This window comes from Ursus americanus, chromosome 13 (genome assembly GCF_024610735.1).
Source record: "Ursus americanus isolate L20-20 chromosome 13, mUrsAme1.1.p, whole genome shotgun sequence".
NCBI classification, from domain to species: Eukaryota; Metazoa; Chordata; class Mammalia; order Carnivora; family Ursidae; genus Ursus; species Ursus americanus.
In genome coordinates this window covers 39,398,960-39,412,650 of record NC_142139.1, presented here as the reverse complement: position 1 = coordinate 39,412,650, position 13,691 = coordinate 39,398,960, and the positions used below count along the sequence as shown (strand labels likewise).

The 13,691-nt window shown below is 31.9% G+C and overlaps 1 protein-coding gene across 4 annotated transcripts in view; it reads left to right on the top strand.

Moving 5' to 3' along the window:
- Positions 1–13,691, top strand: part of LRBA (LPS responsive beige-like anchor protein) — a 791,030-nt gene that overhangs the window by 200,272 nt on the left and 577,067 nt on the right. For all 4 annotated transcript variants that reach the window (XM_087866503.1, XM_045798851.2, XM_045798849.2 and 1 more), the window contains 2 exons: positions 11,960–12,052; positions 13,267–13,375. In XM_087866503.1, the coding sequence (XP_087722629.1) occupies positions 11,960–12,052; positions 13,267–13,375 (202 nt within the window). The remainder of the gene's footprint in view (positions 1–11,959; positions 12,053–13,266; positions 13,376–13,691) is intronic.

Sequence of the window (13,691 nt, the reverse complement as noted above, 5' to 3'; positions counted from 1 at the left end):
TTAGTGCTGTTATACAGGTATTATAATACTGAATTCTTTAGCAGAGTTATCTTTAGGTCCTAGAACAGTAGTACTCATTTGCACTGCAAGAAAAGCTCTCTCTGCTCCCTTTTAAATATTGCTACCTTCATTCCCAATCCCAAACCATCATTTTATTAGTCTACTTGGGCTTCCATAACAAAATATCATAGACTGGGTTGCTTAAACAACAGAAATTTGTTTTCTTACAGTTTTTTTTTTTTTTGAAATATACACTGAGAAACTAAGTCTTCTCATTGTGTTTAAACTATTTACTTTTAATGTAACTACTGATAAGTCTTTATTTTTGCCTAGCATATTATTATTTATTTGTCCCAGTGTAGTTTTTCCCTCTGTTTCTCTTTTCCTGTGTTTCTTACATTTGAATTCCTTTAGTATTCTTTTAAAATTAATCTATTTGGTTTTATATCTATCTCTGCGTAATTATATTTAGTAGTTGCACAGAAATTTCACGGTTTAATATTTTACCTCTTCAAATAAAATATAGAACCATTTCAACTATTTATCCTTTTAACCACCATTGTTTGTTACTACATCTAATATATCACAAGTCTCGCTAGACAATGATACACTTTTTAGTTTCACTTGTTATATGTATTTTAAGAATTTAAGGGAAGAAAAATCCCTGTTTACATTTTTCCAGATAGTTTCCAGGTAGTCTTTTTTTCCATTCTGGAAGAACTCTGTTCACATTTCTTGTTGAGTAGTTTTCTTGGAAACGAATTTTAAAATTATTTTTTCTGAATATAACTTAAAAAAAGATTTATTTATTTATTTTAGAGTGAATGGGGGGAGGGGCAAAGAGAGAGGGTGAGAGAGAGAATCTCAAGCAGACTCCCTGCTGAGTGCGGAGCTGGAAGCAGGGCTCCATCTCATGACCCTGAGATCATGACCTGAACTGAAACCAAGACGCTCAACAGCTCACCTGATTGGACCACCTGGACGCCCCTCTGAATATAATTTTATCTGCCCTTCATCATGCAAGGGTATTTTTTGCTGTGTATAGAATTCTGTGTAGAATTCTACTTTTTTCTTTTAGTACTTTAAAATATTTTTCCATTGGTTGCTGGTACCCATGGTTTCTAATGAGAAATATATGGTTATTTAAATCTTTATTTGCTAAATAAAATGTACTACATTTTTGTACTTGCTTTCAAAACATATTCTTTAGTTCCTCCTACAATCTTATGGTAGTTTTCTTTGTGATTATCACCAATTTTGAGACGTTTTGGGCCCTTATTTTCCTATGATTTGCTTCAGTTATATCTTTCTCCCTTTATTTTGGGTCTCTAGTGACATTTATAATAGGGCTTTTGATGTACATGTCTGTGAGCCTCTTTTTTACTTTATTTCAATCTTTTTCCTTTGTTCTTCAGATTTGATACTGTCTATTGATATAGAAGCTTGCTATATGTGATAAACTTGATCTTCAACTTTATGGACTTTTTGTTTGCTTTTTCTGTTTTGGTATTAAGCTCATCTCATAAATATTTTAGATTTTTACATTTCAGTTGTATAATTTTAATATGGTTAATTTTATATTTTTTTTTTGTTGAGAACCCTATTTTCTGATCCTATTAGACTGTGTTTATTTTCACCTTCCAGAGCATATTTATAATAACTCCTTTACTATCTTTGTGTGATAAATACAACAATTTGTCCATCTCATCAGCATTTGTTCAGTGTATTTTCCTCTGAGAAATGGTTATATTTTCTTGGTTCTTTGTATGTTGAGTAATTTTTTAATGTATCCTAGACATTGTGAATATTATCTTTTATAAACTATGTGTTTTGTTAAAATCCTCTAACTAATGTTGACATTTTATTTGTTTTATTTTAGTAATAGGAGTTAGACTGCAAGTTCTACCTATCCTTTGTGGGTAGAGGTTCCAAATGTCATTTATTGTAAAAACCTCTTGGGGCGCCTGGGTGGCTCAGTTGTTAAGCGTCTGCCTTTGGCTCAGGGCGTGATCCCAGAGTCCTGGGATCAAGCCCCGCATTGGGCTCCCTGCTCCGCTGGGAGCCTGCTTCTTCCTTTCCCACTCACCTTGCTGTGTTCCTTCTCTCGCTGGCTGTCTCTCTCTCTGTCAAATAAATAAATAAAGTCTTAAAAAAAAAATCAACCTCTCTTGTCCTGCTTTGTGTCTTCCTTGCACATAATGCACTCAGGGATTAGGTAGAGAATTGGATGATAATTCAAAAATTTTTTTAATTTAGAAAGATTTCACTGTTCTGGTCTGTGTCTGCCCCACACAAATGCATCTTGTGGGTCAGTTTAGGGCTTTTGTGGGTTTTTACAAAGATTTTGAGGATCTTTCTCTCCTGTTTGCTCCTATTCAGGACTACTCTCCCCCCCCCACCGACCTGTACAAACCCATTTTCTTAGTTCCTCTAGTCAAAGGACAGTTTTTCTCAGAGTATTAGCCATCTGAACATCTAACATCCACCTCTGAGATAAGAGCTCACTTTTGGGTCACATTTACAAGGGAAAATAAAAATTGAGACTCCTCTCTCTATAATGGATAATTCTCCAAATTTTACCATCCTTTACACCAATGCATCTGCTTTTGTTTCGTCTTCAGAGTGCTTACAAAATTGCTTTTTGTATTTTTTCCCATTGTTTTAGTTCTAATATGTAAGACAGAGAGGGTGTAATTAGCTTTACTTCGTCTTGGTTGAGCCAGAACTTCTGCTGATTGTTTAGTTTGTTTTCTTTCTTTCTTTTTTTTTTTTCTTTCTTTCTTTCTTTCTTTCTTTCTTTCTTTCTTTCTTTCTTTCTTTCTTTCTTTCTTTCTTTCTTTCTTTCTAGATTTATTTATTTATTTTAAAGAGAGAGCACAAGAGAGTGAGTGAGTGTGTATGTGAGCAGGAGCAAGGGGCAGAGGGAGAGAGAAAATCCTCAAGCAGGCTCCCTGCTGAGTGGAGAGCCCCATATGGGGTTCAGTTGCAGGACCCTGAGATCATGACCTGAGCCAAAATCAAGAGTTGGCTGCTTAACTGACTAAGCCACCCAGGCGCCCCTAGTTTTCTTTTCTAAAAAATATTTTCTGTTTAATGGTTTTATAATACTGTATTTCCTTTCTTCTTGGTGGACTTTATTATTTCTTATAAGACATGTATGTTAGCAATAAATTTTCCCAGTTCATCTGAGGACACTTTTACATCTCTTCATTTTTGGGTAATAATTATGCTGGATATAAAATTTTAACAGTTTTCTTTTTGTTTGCACTTGGTGGTTTAATAGACTTTTGGCTTCTACCGTTTGTGATGAGATGTCAGCCTTATATTACTGTTGTTTTCTATATGTTGTGTCTTATTTCTCTTAATGCTTTTAACATTTTTTTTTGTCTTTGAATTTTGACTATATTTTGTTTAGTTGTGATTCTTTGTTTTTATCCTTTTGTGGTTTATTGAGTTCTTGGATCTGCAAGTTAGTTTTTTCATTAAATTTTGGAAGATTTTCCCCCATAGTTTCTTCAGAAAGTTTTTCTTCCCCATTCTTCTTTTTCTTTTGGCTCTTGCATTATACCTTTGATGGAATACTACATTGTCTCACAGGTTTCTAAAGGTCTGTTAATTTACCGTCCATCATTTTCTCTGTTCCTCGGATTGGATAATTTCTGTTGATCTGTTGAAGTTCACAGACTCTGTCTTTTGCTATCTGAATCAGCTGTTGAGTACCTCTTGTGAATTTTTCATTTTTTGTGTTTACTTTTCAACTCTAGAATCTTCATGTGGTTTGTTTTTATCTTTATTGAAATTTCCTTATTGTTTACTTACTGTTAATTTCTTTTAATTATTTGAACATGCCATTTTAAAATTAGTTGAACGTATTTATTGCATGTCGTTGAAGTGTTTGCAAAATCTGGTATTTGGAACTTGAATCATTTTGCTGATTGCTTTATTTTTTTTTAATTATGAGTCACACTTTTTTATTTCCTTGCATGTGTAGTAATTTTGGTTGAAAACTGAGTATTTCAGATAAGTATTATAGCAAGTCTGATTTCTGTTTTGTTTGTCCATGGGTTGTTGGTTTTCTTTTCTTTTTTTTTTTTTAGATTTATTTGAGAGAGAGAGCGTGAGAGAGAGCGAGCAAGTGAGCACATGAGCTGGAGGGGCAGAGGGAGAGAATCTTGAGCAGACTCTGTGCTGAGTGCAGAGCCTGATGTGGGGCTTGATCTCATAACCCTGAGATCACCACCTGAGCTGAAACTGAGTCAGACGCTTAACCAGCTGCACCATCCAGGTGCCTCATTGGTTTTCTTTTTAAAAAATATTCCATTTTTAAGTAATCTCTATACCCAGCATGGGGTTTGAACTCACAACCCTCAGATCAAGAGTTGCATGATCTACTGACTGACCCAGCCGGGTGCCCCATGGGTTATTGATTTTTTTGTTTATTTTAATAATTTGCCTTGTCTAATCTCCACATTTTGTTTGCTTCATGGTGTGCAGCATCTGGTTTCTGAGCTTATTATTTAATTATTTTTTTTTAATTTCCTCTCTGTTTTCTCTCCCTCTCAACTGGGAAGGTGGTTTGGGCATTAGTCCCATCAATAAGGCCATTGACTCTTGATTTTCTTATCTTAGTGTGTAGTGATTTCTCAATAATAAATGCCTCTCAATTTGTTGTTTCCCTGGATGAAAGGTTACATGTGAAAATTTTGTTTAATTTTATTTCTGTCTTTTTTTGGTGGAGGGAAATGCTGACTTCCACATTGGCATTAGTAAAAGTCATTCTTGCTATTTTTTTTTTTTTTATAGTTTATGCTTTAAATTTTGGTACCTTCCCAGTCTTTTGCTTATTATGAATAAATGAAAAATCTGTAATTTGGAAGACTATATGGAAATGTGAATAATTAGTCCCATCTAAATATATGTGGTTCAGTCATTTAAAAAAAACATTGGATAAAGAGATTTATTGAATATTTACATTAGTTATATAGGAAAAAATAACTTGGGAATGATGGGTGGGTAGTTTTTTTTAAATCTAGTTGGAGTTCTGTGGAAATATTTTTTGGCTCCAAAAATTCAGGATGAGATTTTATGAATTGTTGATTTATTTTTTCTTTCTTTTTCTTTTTCTTTCTTTCTTTCTTTCTTTCTTTCTTTCTTTCTTTCTTTCTTTCTTTCTTTCTTTCTTTTTCATTCATTCATTCATTCATTCATTCATTCATTCATTTCTCTTTTTCTGCCTGTCTGCTTGTCTGTCCTTCTGTCATTCTTTCCATCTGTTTTTCTTCCTTCTTGATTTCTTTCTTGATTTCTTTAATGAGTTAAAGAGACCAAGAATCCAAATGGAGCATTGATGCATAATTTCATTATCTGTTTATGGATACATTGCTACCTAAAATGTATTACCATAATTTTTAAGGGCCAACATGAAGAGCACAGGTATATATTTAGTGAAACTTTCATATTAACTGAAAGTCAAATGGAGTGTAACATAGGCTCAAATTGAAAAACATGGAGAAATTTGGAGAGGGGGATAGTCTTTCCTGGTTCCAGGTAATATAGGAATGCCAAACTGCATCATAGAAGTCAGTTAATTTTATAAATTTTAAGTGGCAATTTAAATTCCATTAAATGAGAGAAATTTTCTCATTTACTTGTTAAGTATAAATTCTTTTCCACCATCACTTCATTTAGACATTGTCTCTGATATCTTGGGGCACTTATTTTTCCTTAGAATTGACTATGTTTTCTAATGCAGTGTCAGTCACATCGTAGGCCATGCTTAAGTTTTAAGTATTAAATTTTTAATTTTTGGAGTCTAATGAGCTTTTGTCTGTGAACAGATTGAAATAATCTGTTACTTTTCAAATGACTCTTTTTGGTATTTCTATTACCTGAATATTTTCTTCATTGAAAATGCTATAATGTACATGCTGCAGTATTTTTCAGTTCAGAAAAATATATATGTTAGAATGTACATAAATTTTCATTATATGTATAGTTGTAGTAAAATGGATTATATGAAAACATACCCCAATTTTAAATAGTACTTCTTATGGATTGCTCTTAATATCTTTCTTATACTTTTTTCTGTTTCCAAGAGAGGAATGTATGTAAAGTTATAAATTTTTTATAGTTAGAAAAATATATAAATGTCATTGAAGCAGTACAGGATTTTCCTACTCTAATGTGAGGAATGTTTTTTGTGTTAAATAGGGATTCAGCTTTGATCAAAAAGTAAACTATGCTCACTTGGTTTTACAGAATTTAGTGGTTAGGTTTAGTAGATAAACTAATTGGATTCAGCTTTAATGGGAAGTATTCAGCACTTAAAAATTATTATACAGTACGTATGAGGTGTGTAGATCCAATTGTAGTCATTTTGGTCTTTTCATATTATTAATGCTAATAAAACATTATTTGAAAGTACTTAGACATTTCTATCTGGAGTTCATCTTTTGGTGAAATCATTGTGATTTTATTTTATTTTATTTTTTTTAAGATTTTATTTTTATTTATTTGACAGAGAGTGTGAGAAAGGGAACACAAGCTGGGGGAGTGGGAGCAGGAGAAGCAGGCTTCCCGCACGGCCCTGGGATCATGACCTGAGCCGAAGGCAGCCGCTTAGCAACTGAGCCACACAGGCGCCCCGAAATCATTGTGATTTTAACCAAAGATTATTTGTTAAGTTAAACTATAGCAAGCATAGATTAATTCATTCTATGTTAAAATATCTTAGAGTGTTGTGGTTTTTAAACCAGTATTAAACTTATGTTAATATTTCTTTTACAGATAATTTAATTTTTATTTTACTTAATTTAAATCATGGAAGGAAAATAATTTATAAGCATATCGGTATTGTCCCAATAATTGAATGTGAAACTAGTTTTGGTAGTATGATTTGTATTAAAAATGTCTACTTTCACATATCATTTTATGAGATTATAATGTATTATGGACCTAGATATTTTTAATTAATATTTTAGTAGTAATCAAAGTTCTTTTTATTTATTTCCTTTTCTGTCAGCCACTAGAGGATCAAGGCCTTTACTTTTGTTCATAATTATTTTTTTCAGACTTAGTTATTAAGCATTAGGATTTTTATCTAGGAGGATACTTGAAAATCTTAGTATTTTTAAAATAATCATAAAAGTTTCTGATTTTTTCTAAATGTTTATGAGGAAAGAAATGGTATAATGAAATCAATTGAACATTACTTTGCTTATGTAATTGTATGATAGATTTTTCTATACTTTGTTTATACTCAAATCAGTGGTCTGTGGCTGAATGCCCTTGGCGATCATTTTAAAATTTAAAATTGATTACTATGTAAATTTTGAGAATTGAAGGTGAAATTTATTTTTAGATGCATGTATGTTTCAACCTTTTTGCTTTTTAATTATTTTTGATTATCATTCATTACCTGTTGTCATTGTTACTCATTATCCTGTTCTTTTGCTTTTCATGATGAGAATTATTTACAGATTTAAGTATGTGTTATTAAACAATGATTTCTTTGTATTGATTTTAAAATAAATGTGGTAGTTTCCAAAGGGCATTGTTTAGCCTGTAGTAGAGGGAAAAACAGTGACTCAGAATCAGCTTTATGCCATACAGTTTGCATAAATACATTTGTGGGTATAATATAGACCACCATTATTTTCTAAGTATTTTAATTTGTTCTTATTTTTTGGTCTTCATTAAAAGGAACAATAGTGAGAGATAAGCAAAATTTTTTAAAGGCTTTTTTAAAGAAGAGTTTTCTGTTATAAAATTTAGAGGAAAGTATAGACATTTCTCATATACTCGCCTGTCCCCACACATGTATACCCTCCTTTTTTATCAACATACCCACCAGAATGGTAGAGTTGATGAACCTACATTTACACATTATAATCATTCAAAGTCCATAGTTCACATTACAGTTCACTCTTGGTATTGTACATTCTGTGGATTTGGACAACTATATGATGGCATGTATCCATCATTAGGTTATAATACAGAGTACTTTCATTGCTCTAAAAATCCTGTGCTCTGCCTGTTCATCCCTTCTCCACCCACCCTCAATCTCTGCCCCCTGCTGATCTTTTTACTATTTCTGTAGTTTTCCCTTTTCCAGAATGTCATATGTTTGGAATCATACAGTATATAGCCTTTTCACACTGGCTTCTTTCACTTAGTAATATGCATTTAAGATTCCTCCATGTCTTTTCATGGCTTGGTAGCTCATTTTTTTAGTGTTCAATAACATTCCATTGTTTAGGTGTTCATAGTTTATTAATCCATTCACGTACCAAAGGATATCTTGGTTGCTTGCAAGTTTTGGCAATCATGAATGAGGTACTATAAACATGCATGTGGTTTTTGTATGGACATGTTTTCAACTTCTTTGGGTAAATAACAAGGAGTACAATTGCTGGATCCTATGGTAAAAGTATGTTTAGTTTTGTAAGAAACTCTCAAACTCTCTTTCAAAGTGGCTGTACCATTTTGCATCCCCACCAATAATGAGAGTTCATATTGCTCTACATCCCCACCAGCATTTGGTGTTGTTGGTGTTCTAGGTTTTGTCCATTGTCATAGGTGTGTAGTGGTGTCTCATTCTTGTTTTAATTTGTATTTCTCTGATGGCATATAATGTGGAGCATCTTTTCATATGCTAATTTTCTATTCATGTATCTTCTTTGGTGAGGGTCTGTTAAGTTCTTTGGCTGTTTTTTAAATAGTTTTTTTTTTTTTTAAATTCTTGAGTTTTAGGAGTTCTTTGTATATTTTGGGTAACAGTTCTTTATCAGATATGTGTTCTGCAAATATTTTCTCCCCGTCTGTCTTGTCTTCTAATTCTCTTGATATTGTTTTTTGCAGAGCAGAAGTTTTTAATTTTAATGAAGTCCAGCTTATCAGTTATTTCTTTGTGGATTGTGTCTTTGGTTTTGTATCTTGCATCCCCATACCCAAGGTTTTCTATGTTTTCTCTTGTCTCCTAGGAGTTTTATAGTATTGCATTTTACATTTAGGTCCATTTGGAGTTAATTTTTATGTCTAGATTCATTTATTTGAATGTGGATATCTACTTGTTCCAGCATCATTTGTTGAAAGAGTATCTTTGGTCCACTGTACTGCCTTTGTCCTTCCTTTGTCAATGAGAAGTTGACCACATTTATGTTGGTCTATTTCTAGGTTCTTTATTCTGTTCCATTGATTTATTCATGTATTCTTTTGCCAATATCATACTGTCTTGATTACTATACCTTTATAATACATCTTGAAATCAGGTAGCATTGATTTTCCAATTTTGTTCCTCTCCATCAGTAATTGCGTTGGCTGTCCTGGGCTTTTGCCTCTCAGTATGAACTTTAGAATAGTTTCTTTAGCTATAAAATAACTTTTTGGGATTTTGATTGGAATTGTATTGAATCTATAGATGAAGTTGGGAAGAACTGAGATCTTGAGAATATTGAGTCTTCCTATTTATGAATATGGGTTTACTCTCCATTTACTTAGCTCTTTTTTGGTTTTATGCATCAGTTTTATAGTTTTCCTCATGTAGATCTTGTACATATTTTGGGGGGTGCTACTATAAATGGTATTGTGTTTTTAATGTCCTATTCCATTTGGTCGTTATTGGTATATAGGAAAGGAGTTGACTTTTGTATATTAACTCTGTATTCTCCAACCTTGGTATAATTGCTTATTAGTTCCAGGATTTTTTTAGTTGGTTCTAGATTTTCTTCATTGATGATCATGTCATCTGTGAACAAAGACAATGTATGTGTTCCCTCACAATCTGTATACCATTTATTTCCTTTTCTTGCCTCACTGCATTATCAAGAACTTCTAGTACAATGCTGAAAGGGAGTGGTAGAGGGGACAGCCTTGCCTTGTACCTGATCTTAGTGGGAATCCTTGGACTTTCTCCCTATTAAATATGTTAGCTGTAGGGTTTTTGTGGGTAGTCCTTATATGGTAGTCCTGTTATGAACTTGAGAAAAATTCCCCTCTATTCCTAGTTTAGAGTTTTTAACATGAATGGGTGTTGGATTTTGTCAAATATTTTTTCTGCATGTATTGATACCAGTAATTTTCTTATCTATAGAATACTTTAATTGATTTTATGATAGATTATACTAATTGATTCACAAATGGTGAACCAGCCTTGCATCCCGGGGATAAATTTCATTTAGTCATGGTATAGAATTCTTTTTATGTGTGTTTGTTCTGTTTTTTTGCTTTGGATTAGTTAATATTTTCTTGAGGATTTTTTCATCTTTGCTAATGAGATATATTGGTCTGTAGTTTTCTTGTAATGTCTTTTATTTTTTTATTTTGGTGTTGGATAATGTTGGCTCATAGAATGAGTTACAAGGTATTCCTTCTGCTTCTATCCTCTGAAGGACGATACTCTACTAATTGTAGAGAATTGGCATAATTTCTTCCTTACATTTTTGATAGAATTCACCAGGAAACCTGTCTGGGTCTGACACTTTCTGTTTTAATAGGTTATTATTTATTGATTCACTATCTTTAGTAGTTATAAACCTTTTTAGATCATCAGTTATTGTTGTGTGAGTTTTGGCAGATTGTCTCTTTTAATGAATTGGTCCATTTCATCTAGTTTATATAATTTGTGGGGATAGAGTTATTAATAGTATTCCTTTATTATCCTTTTTATGTCCATGGGATCTATAGTGATGTTCCCTCTTTCATTTCTAAAGGTAGTAAATTGTGTTCTCTATTTACGTTATTAGTTAGCCTGGCTAGAAGTTTGTCTATTTTCTGGATCTTTTCAAAGCAGCTTTTGGTTACATTAATTTTCTCTATTGATTTCCTATTTTCATTTTTGTTGTTTTCCACTCTAATATTTATTTATATTTTCCTGCTTACTTTGGATTGAATATTCTTTTCTTTTTTTAGTTTCCTAGGAAGGTTGATTGGTGATTTAAGTTCTTTCTTCTTTTCTAATATATGCATTCAATGCTATAAATTTCCTTGTAAGCATTGCTTTTGCTGGATTTCATGAATTTTTATAAGTTGTGTTTTCATTTTCATTTAGTTTAAAATATATTTATGTTTTCTTAAGATTTCTTCTTTGACCTACATGTTATTTTTAGTGTGTTGTTAGTGTGTGTGTGTGTGGTTTTTTTTTTTTAGTGTGTTGTTTAATATCCAAATATTTTGGAATTTTGCAGCTACTTCTTATTTCTAGTTTAATCCCATTGTTGTCTGGGGCAAACAATATACGATTTCTAATCTTTACGTTTGTTTAGGTATGTTTTATAGCCTAAATGTGGTCTACTTGGTGAATGTTATGTGTTAGCTTAAGAAAAATGTGTGTTCCGCTGTTACTGGATGAAACAGTCGATAGATGTCAATTAAGGACAGTCAATTGATGGTATTGTTGAGTTCAGTTATGTCCTTACTGATTTTCTGCCTAGTGGATCTGTTTCTGAGAGGAATTTTAAAGTCTCCAACTAGAATAGTGTATTCATCTATTATTTCTCTTTGCAGTTCTATCAATTTTTATACCATATTGTTTTATACTCTATTGTTAGGCACATACATGTTACAGACTAGTATGTCTCAATAGAGAATTGACCCCCTTTATCATTAAGCAATGCCCTTCTTATCTCTGATAACTTACCTTACTTTAACGGCTGCTTTCTTTGAAATTAATGTAACTATTCTTGATTTCTTTTGATTAGTGTTAGCATGTCATATTTTTCTCCATTCTTTTACTTTTAATTTGTATGTGTCTTTATATGTAAGGTGGGTTTCTTGAAGACAGCATATAGTTGATAAGCAAGTTTTTAAGTGTCAGGAACGTATGTTAAATTCACCCATATCTTACTTGGGATTAGGTTTATAATCATAAATATATTAAAATGCACATATATACCTTTGTATTTTAAATGTTTACTTTTGGAAAATATACTTAGTAAATTGTTTTTAACTTTATTTCCTTCAGTGTTATCTATAAACTTTTGGCATCGACAAGTGAAGGAATCAGAGTACAAGCTCTCAAGGCAATGGGCTATTTTTTAAAACACTTGGCACCAAAGTGAGTATAGTATGCATGAAATCTAAAGTGGACTGTGGTATATTACTTTTTTATTTTATAAATCTTTGGAATAGTATTTGTGTTTTGTGATTTCTCTAATTTCTCTTCATTTTTATTTATAAAATCTATGTAAATGTAATCCCATTTCTGTATATTAAAAATAAAGTGGAAACAGGAGTATATACTTTTTTTTACATAAAATTTAAATTTTCCATTTGTTCCTTGTTTATTATGAGAATACATTTGTATAAATGGAATTTTAGAAACCATGGAGACTTCATTTTGTGTGGATTGATGATCATTTGCTTTATCTGTACTATAAAGCTGACATTTTAACCTCATTATCTGTCATAGTATATTCTGCTATAAGGATAACTGAAAACTAAAACTTCTGTGTTTTTCTTTTCTTAGCTGAATATAGATATTCATATCCTACCTATTATTCCTTATACCAGGGTTGGTTTATTATAAAAATTAACAGTTGTAGCAATAGAGAAATGTTGGCAAACTGTGGTCTTTATGTGGATTCCAGTTGCCTGCCTGTAAATAAAGTTTTGTTGGAACACAGCCACAGTCATTTATTTGCTTATTATCAGTGGCTGTTTTCAGATTACAGCGGCAGTGTTGAGTTGTTACAGAGACCATATGGTCCACAAAGCCTAAAGTATTTACTATCCAGCCATTTGCAGAAAAAATTTGATGAATCCCAAAGTAGAATTAAAGTTTATGATACTTCAGTTCATAAATTTTTGCTTGGAAGTTTGATTTTGGTATATTTGTTTTCACAGTATTCATTTTCTTAGTTTTCTTTTCTTCTGTCTTTTCCTCCACGTAGTTTTTCTACTTAATGACTTATTGGGCTTTAGATTATCATCCATAGTGGAGCTTAGCTCAGTGCTGACGGAGAGTAGAAACTAGTTAATAAATAATTGCTTTGGAGATTTTTGTGGAGATTTTTTGCTGTGCTGTGACATAGCCAGTCTTGTGTATATATGTATTTTTAACTTTAGCCGTGCTTACACTGTAGTTTGTATTTCTCTCCTTAAAGATTTTGTGACCTTATGAGTTCTAGGTTGAAGAAAATTAGAAGAGTTATTAAGTTGGAATTTGTTGATGATGTGAAAAACATTTTTGTGTCTTCTTCATCCAGCTTGCATTCTAAATAGTGGATAATAATACTCTGCATTTGATTATTTCTTTTTATGAAATTGCAGAAGAAAAGCTGAGGTCATGCTTGGACATGGATTATTTTCATTGCTAGCAGAAAGACTCATGCTTCAGACAAATTTAATCACAATGACCACATATAATGTTTTGTTTGAGGTAGGAATATATTTAGAATTTAATCTTAACTAATTTCTTATTTTGAGAAAACCTGTATAATTTAGTTGATAGTATCTAGGTGAAATAAGGTAATTTAGGTTAGATATACAATTTTGAAATTAGTTATATAAAGGAGATGTGGCTGCATCTTAAATATTTTAATCTGTGAATTGTTAAACAGTATGAACATCTCTGTTAAGTATTTCCTCTGTTGTATTGACTATTTGATGTCTCATTTGTAATTAAGTAAAAATAGAGTTATAAGGTTGAAATTATTTATTTTATATAATGCAGAATATATTTAGTATGATAGCAT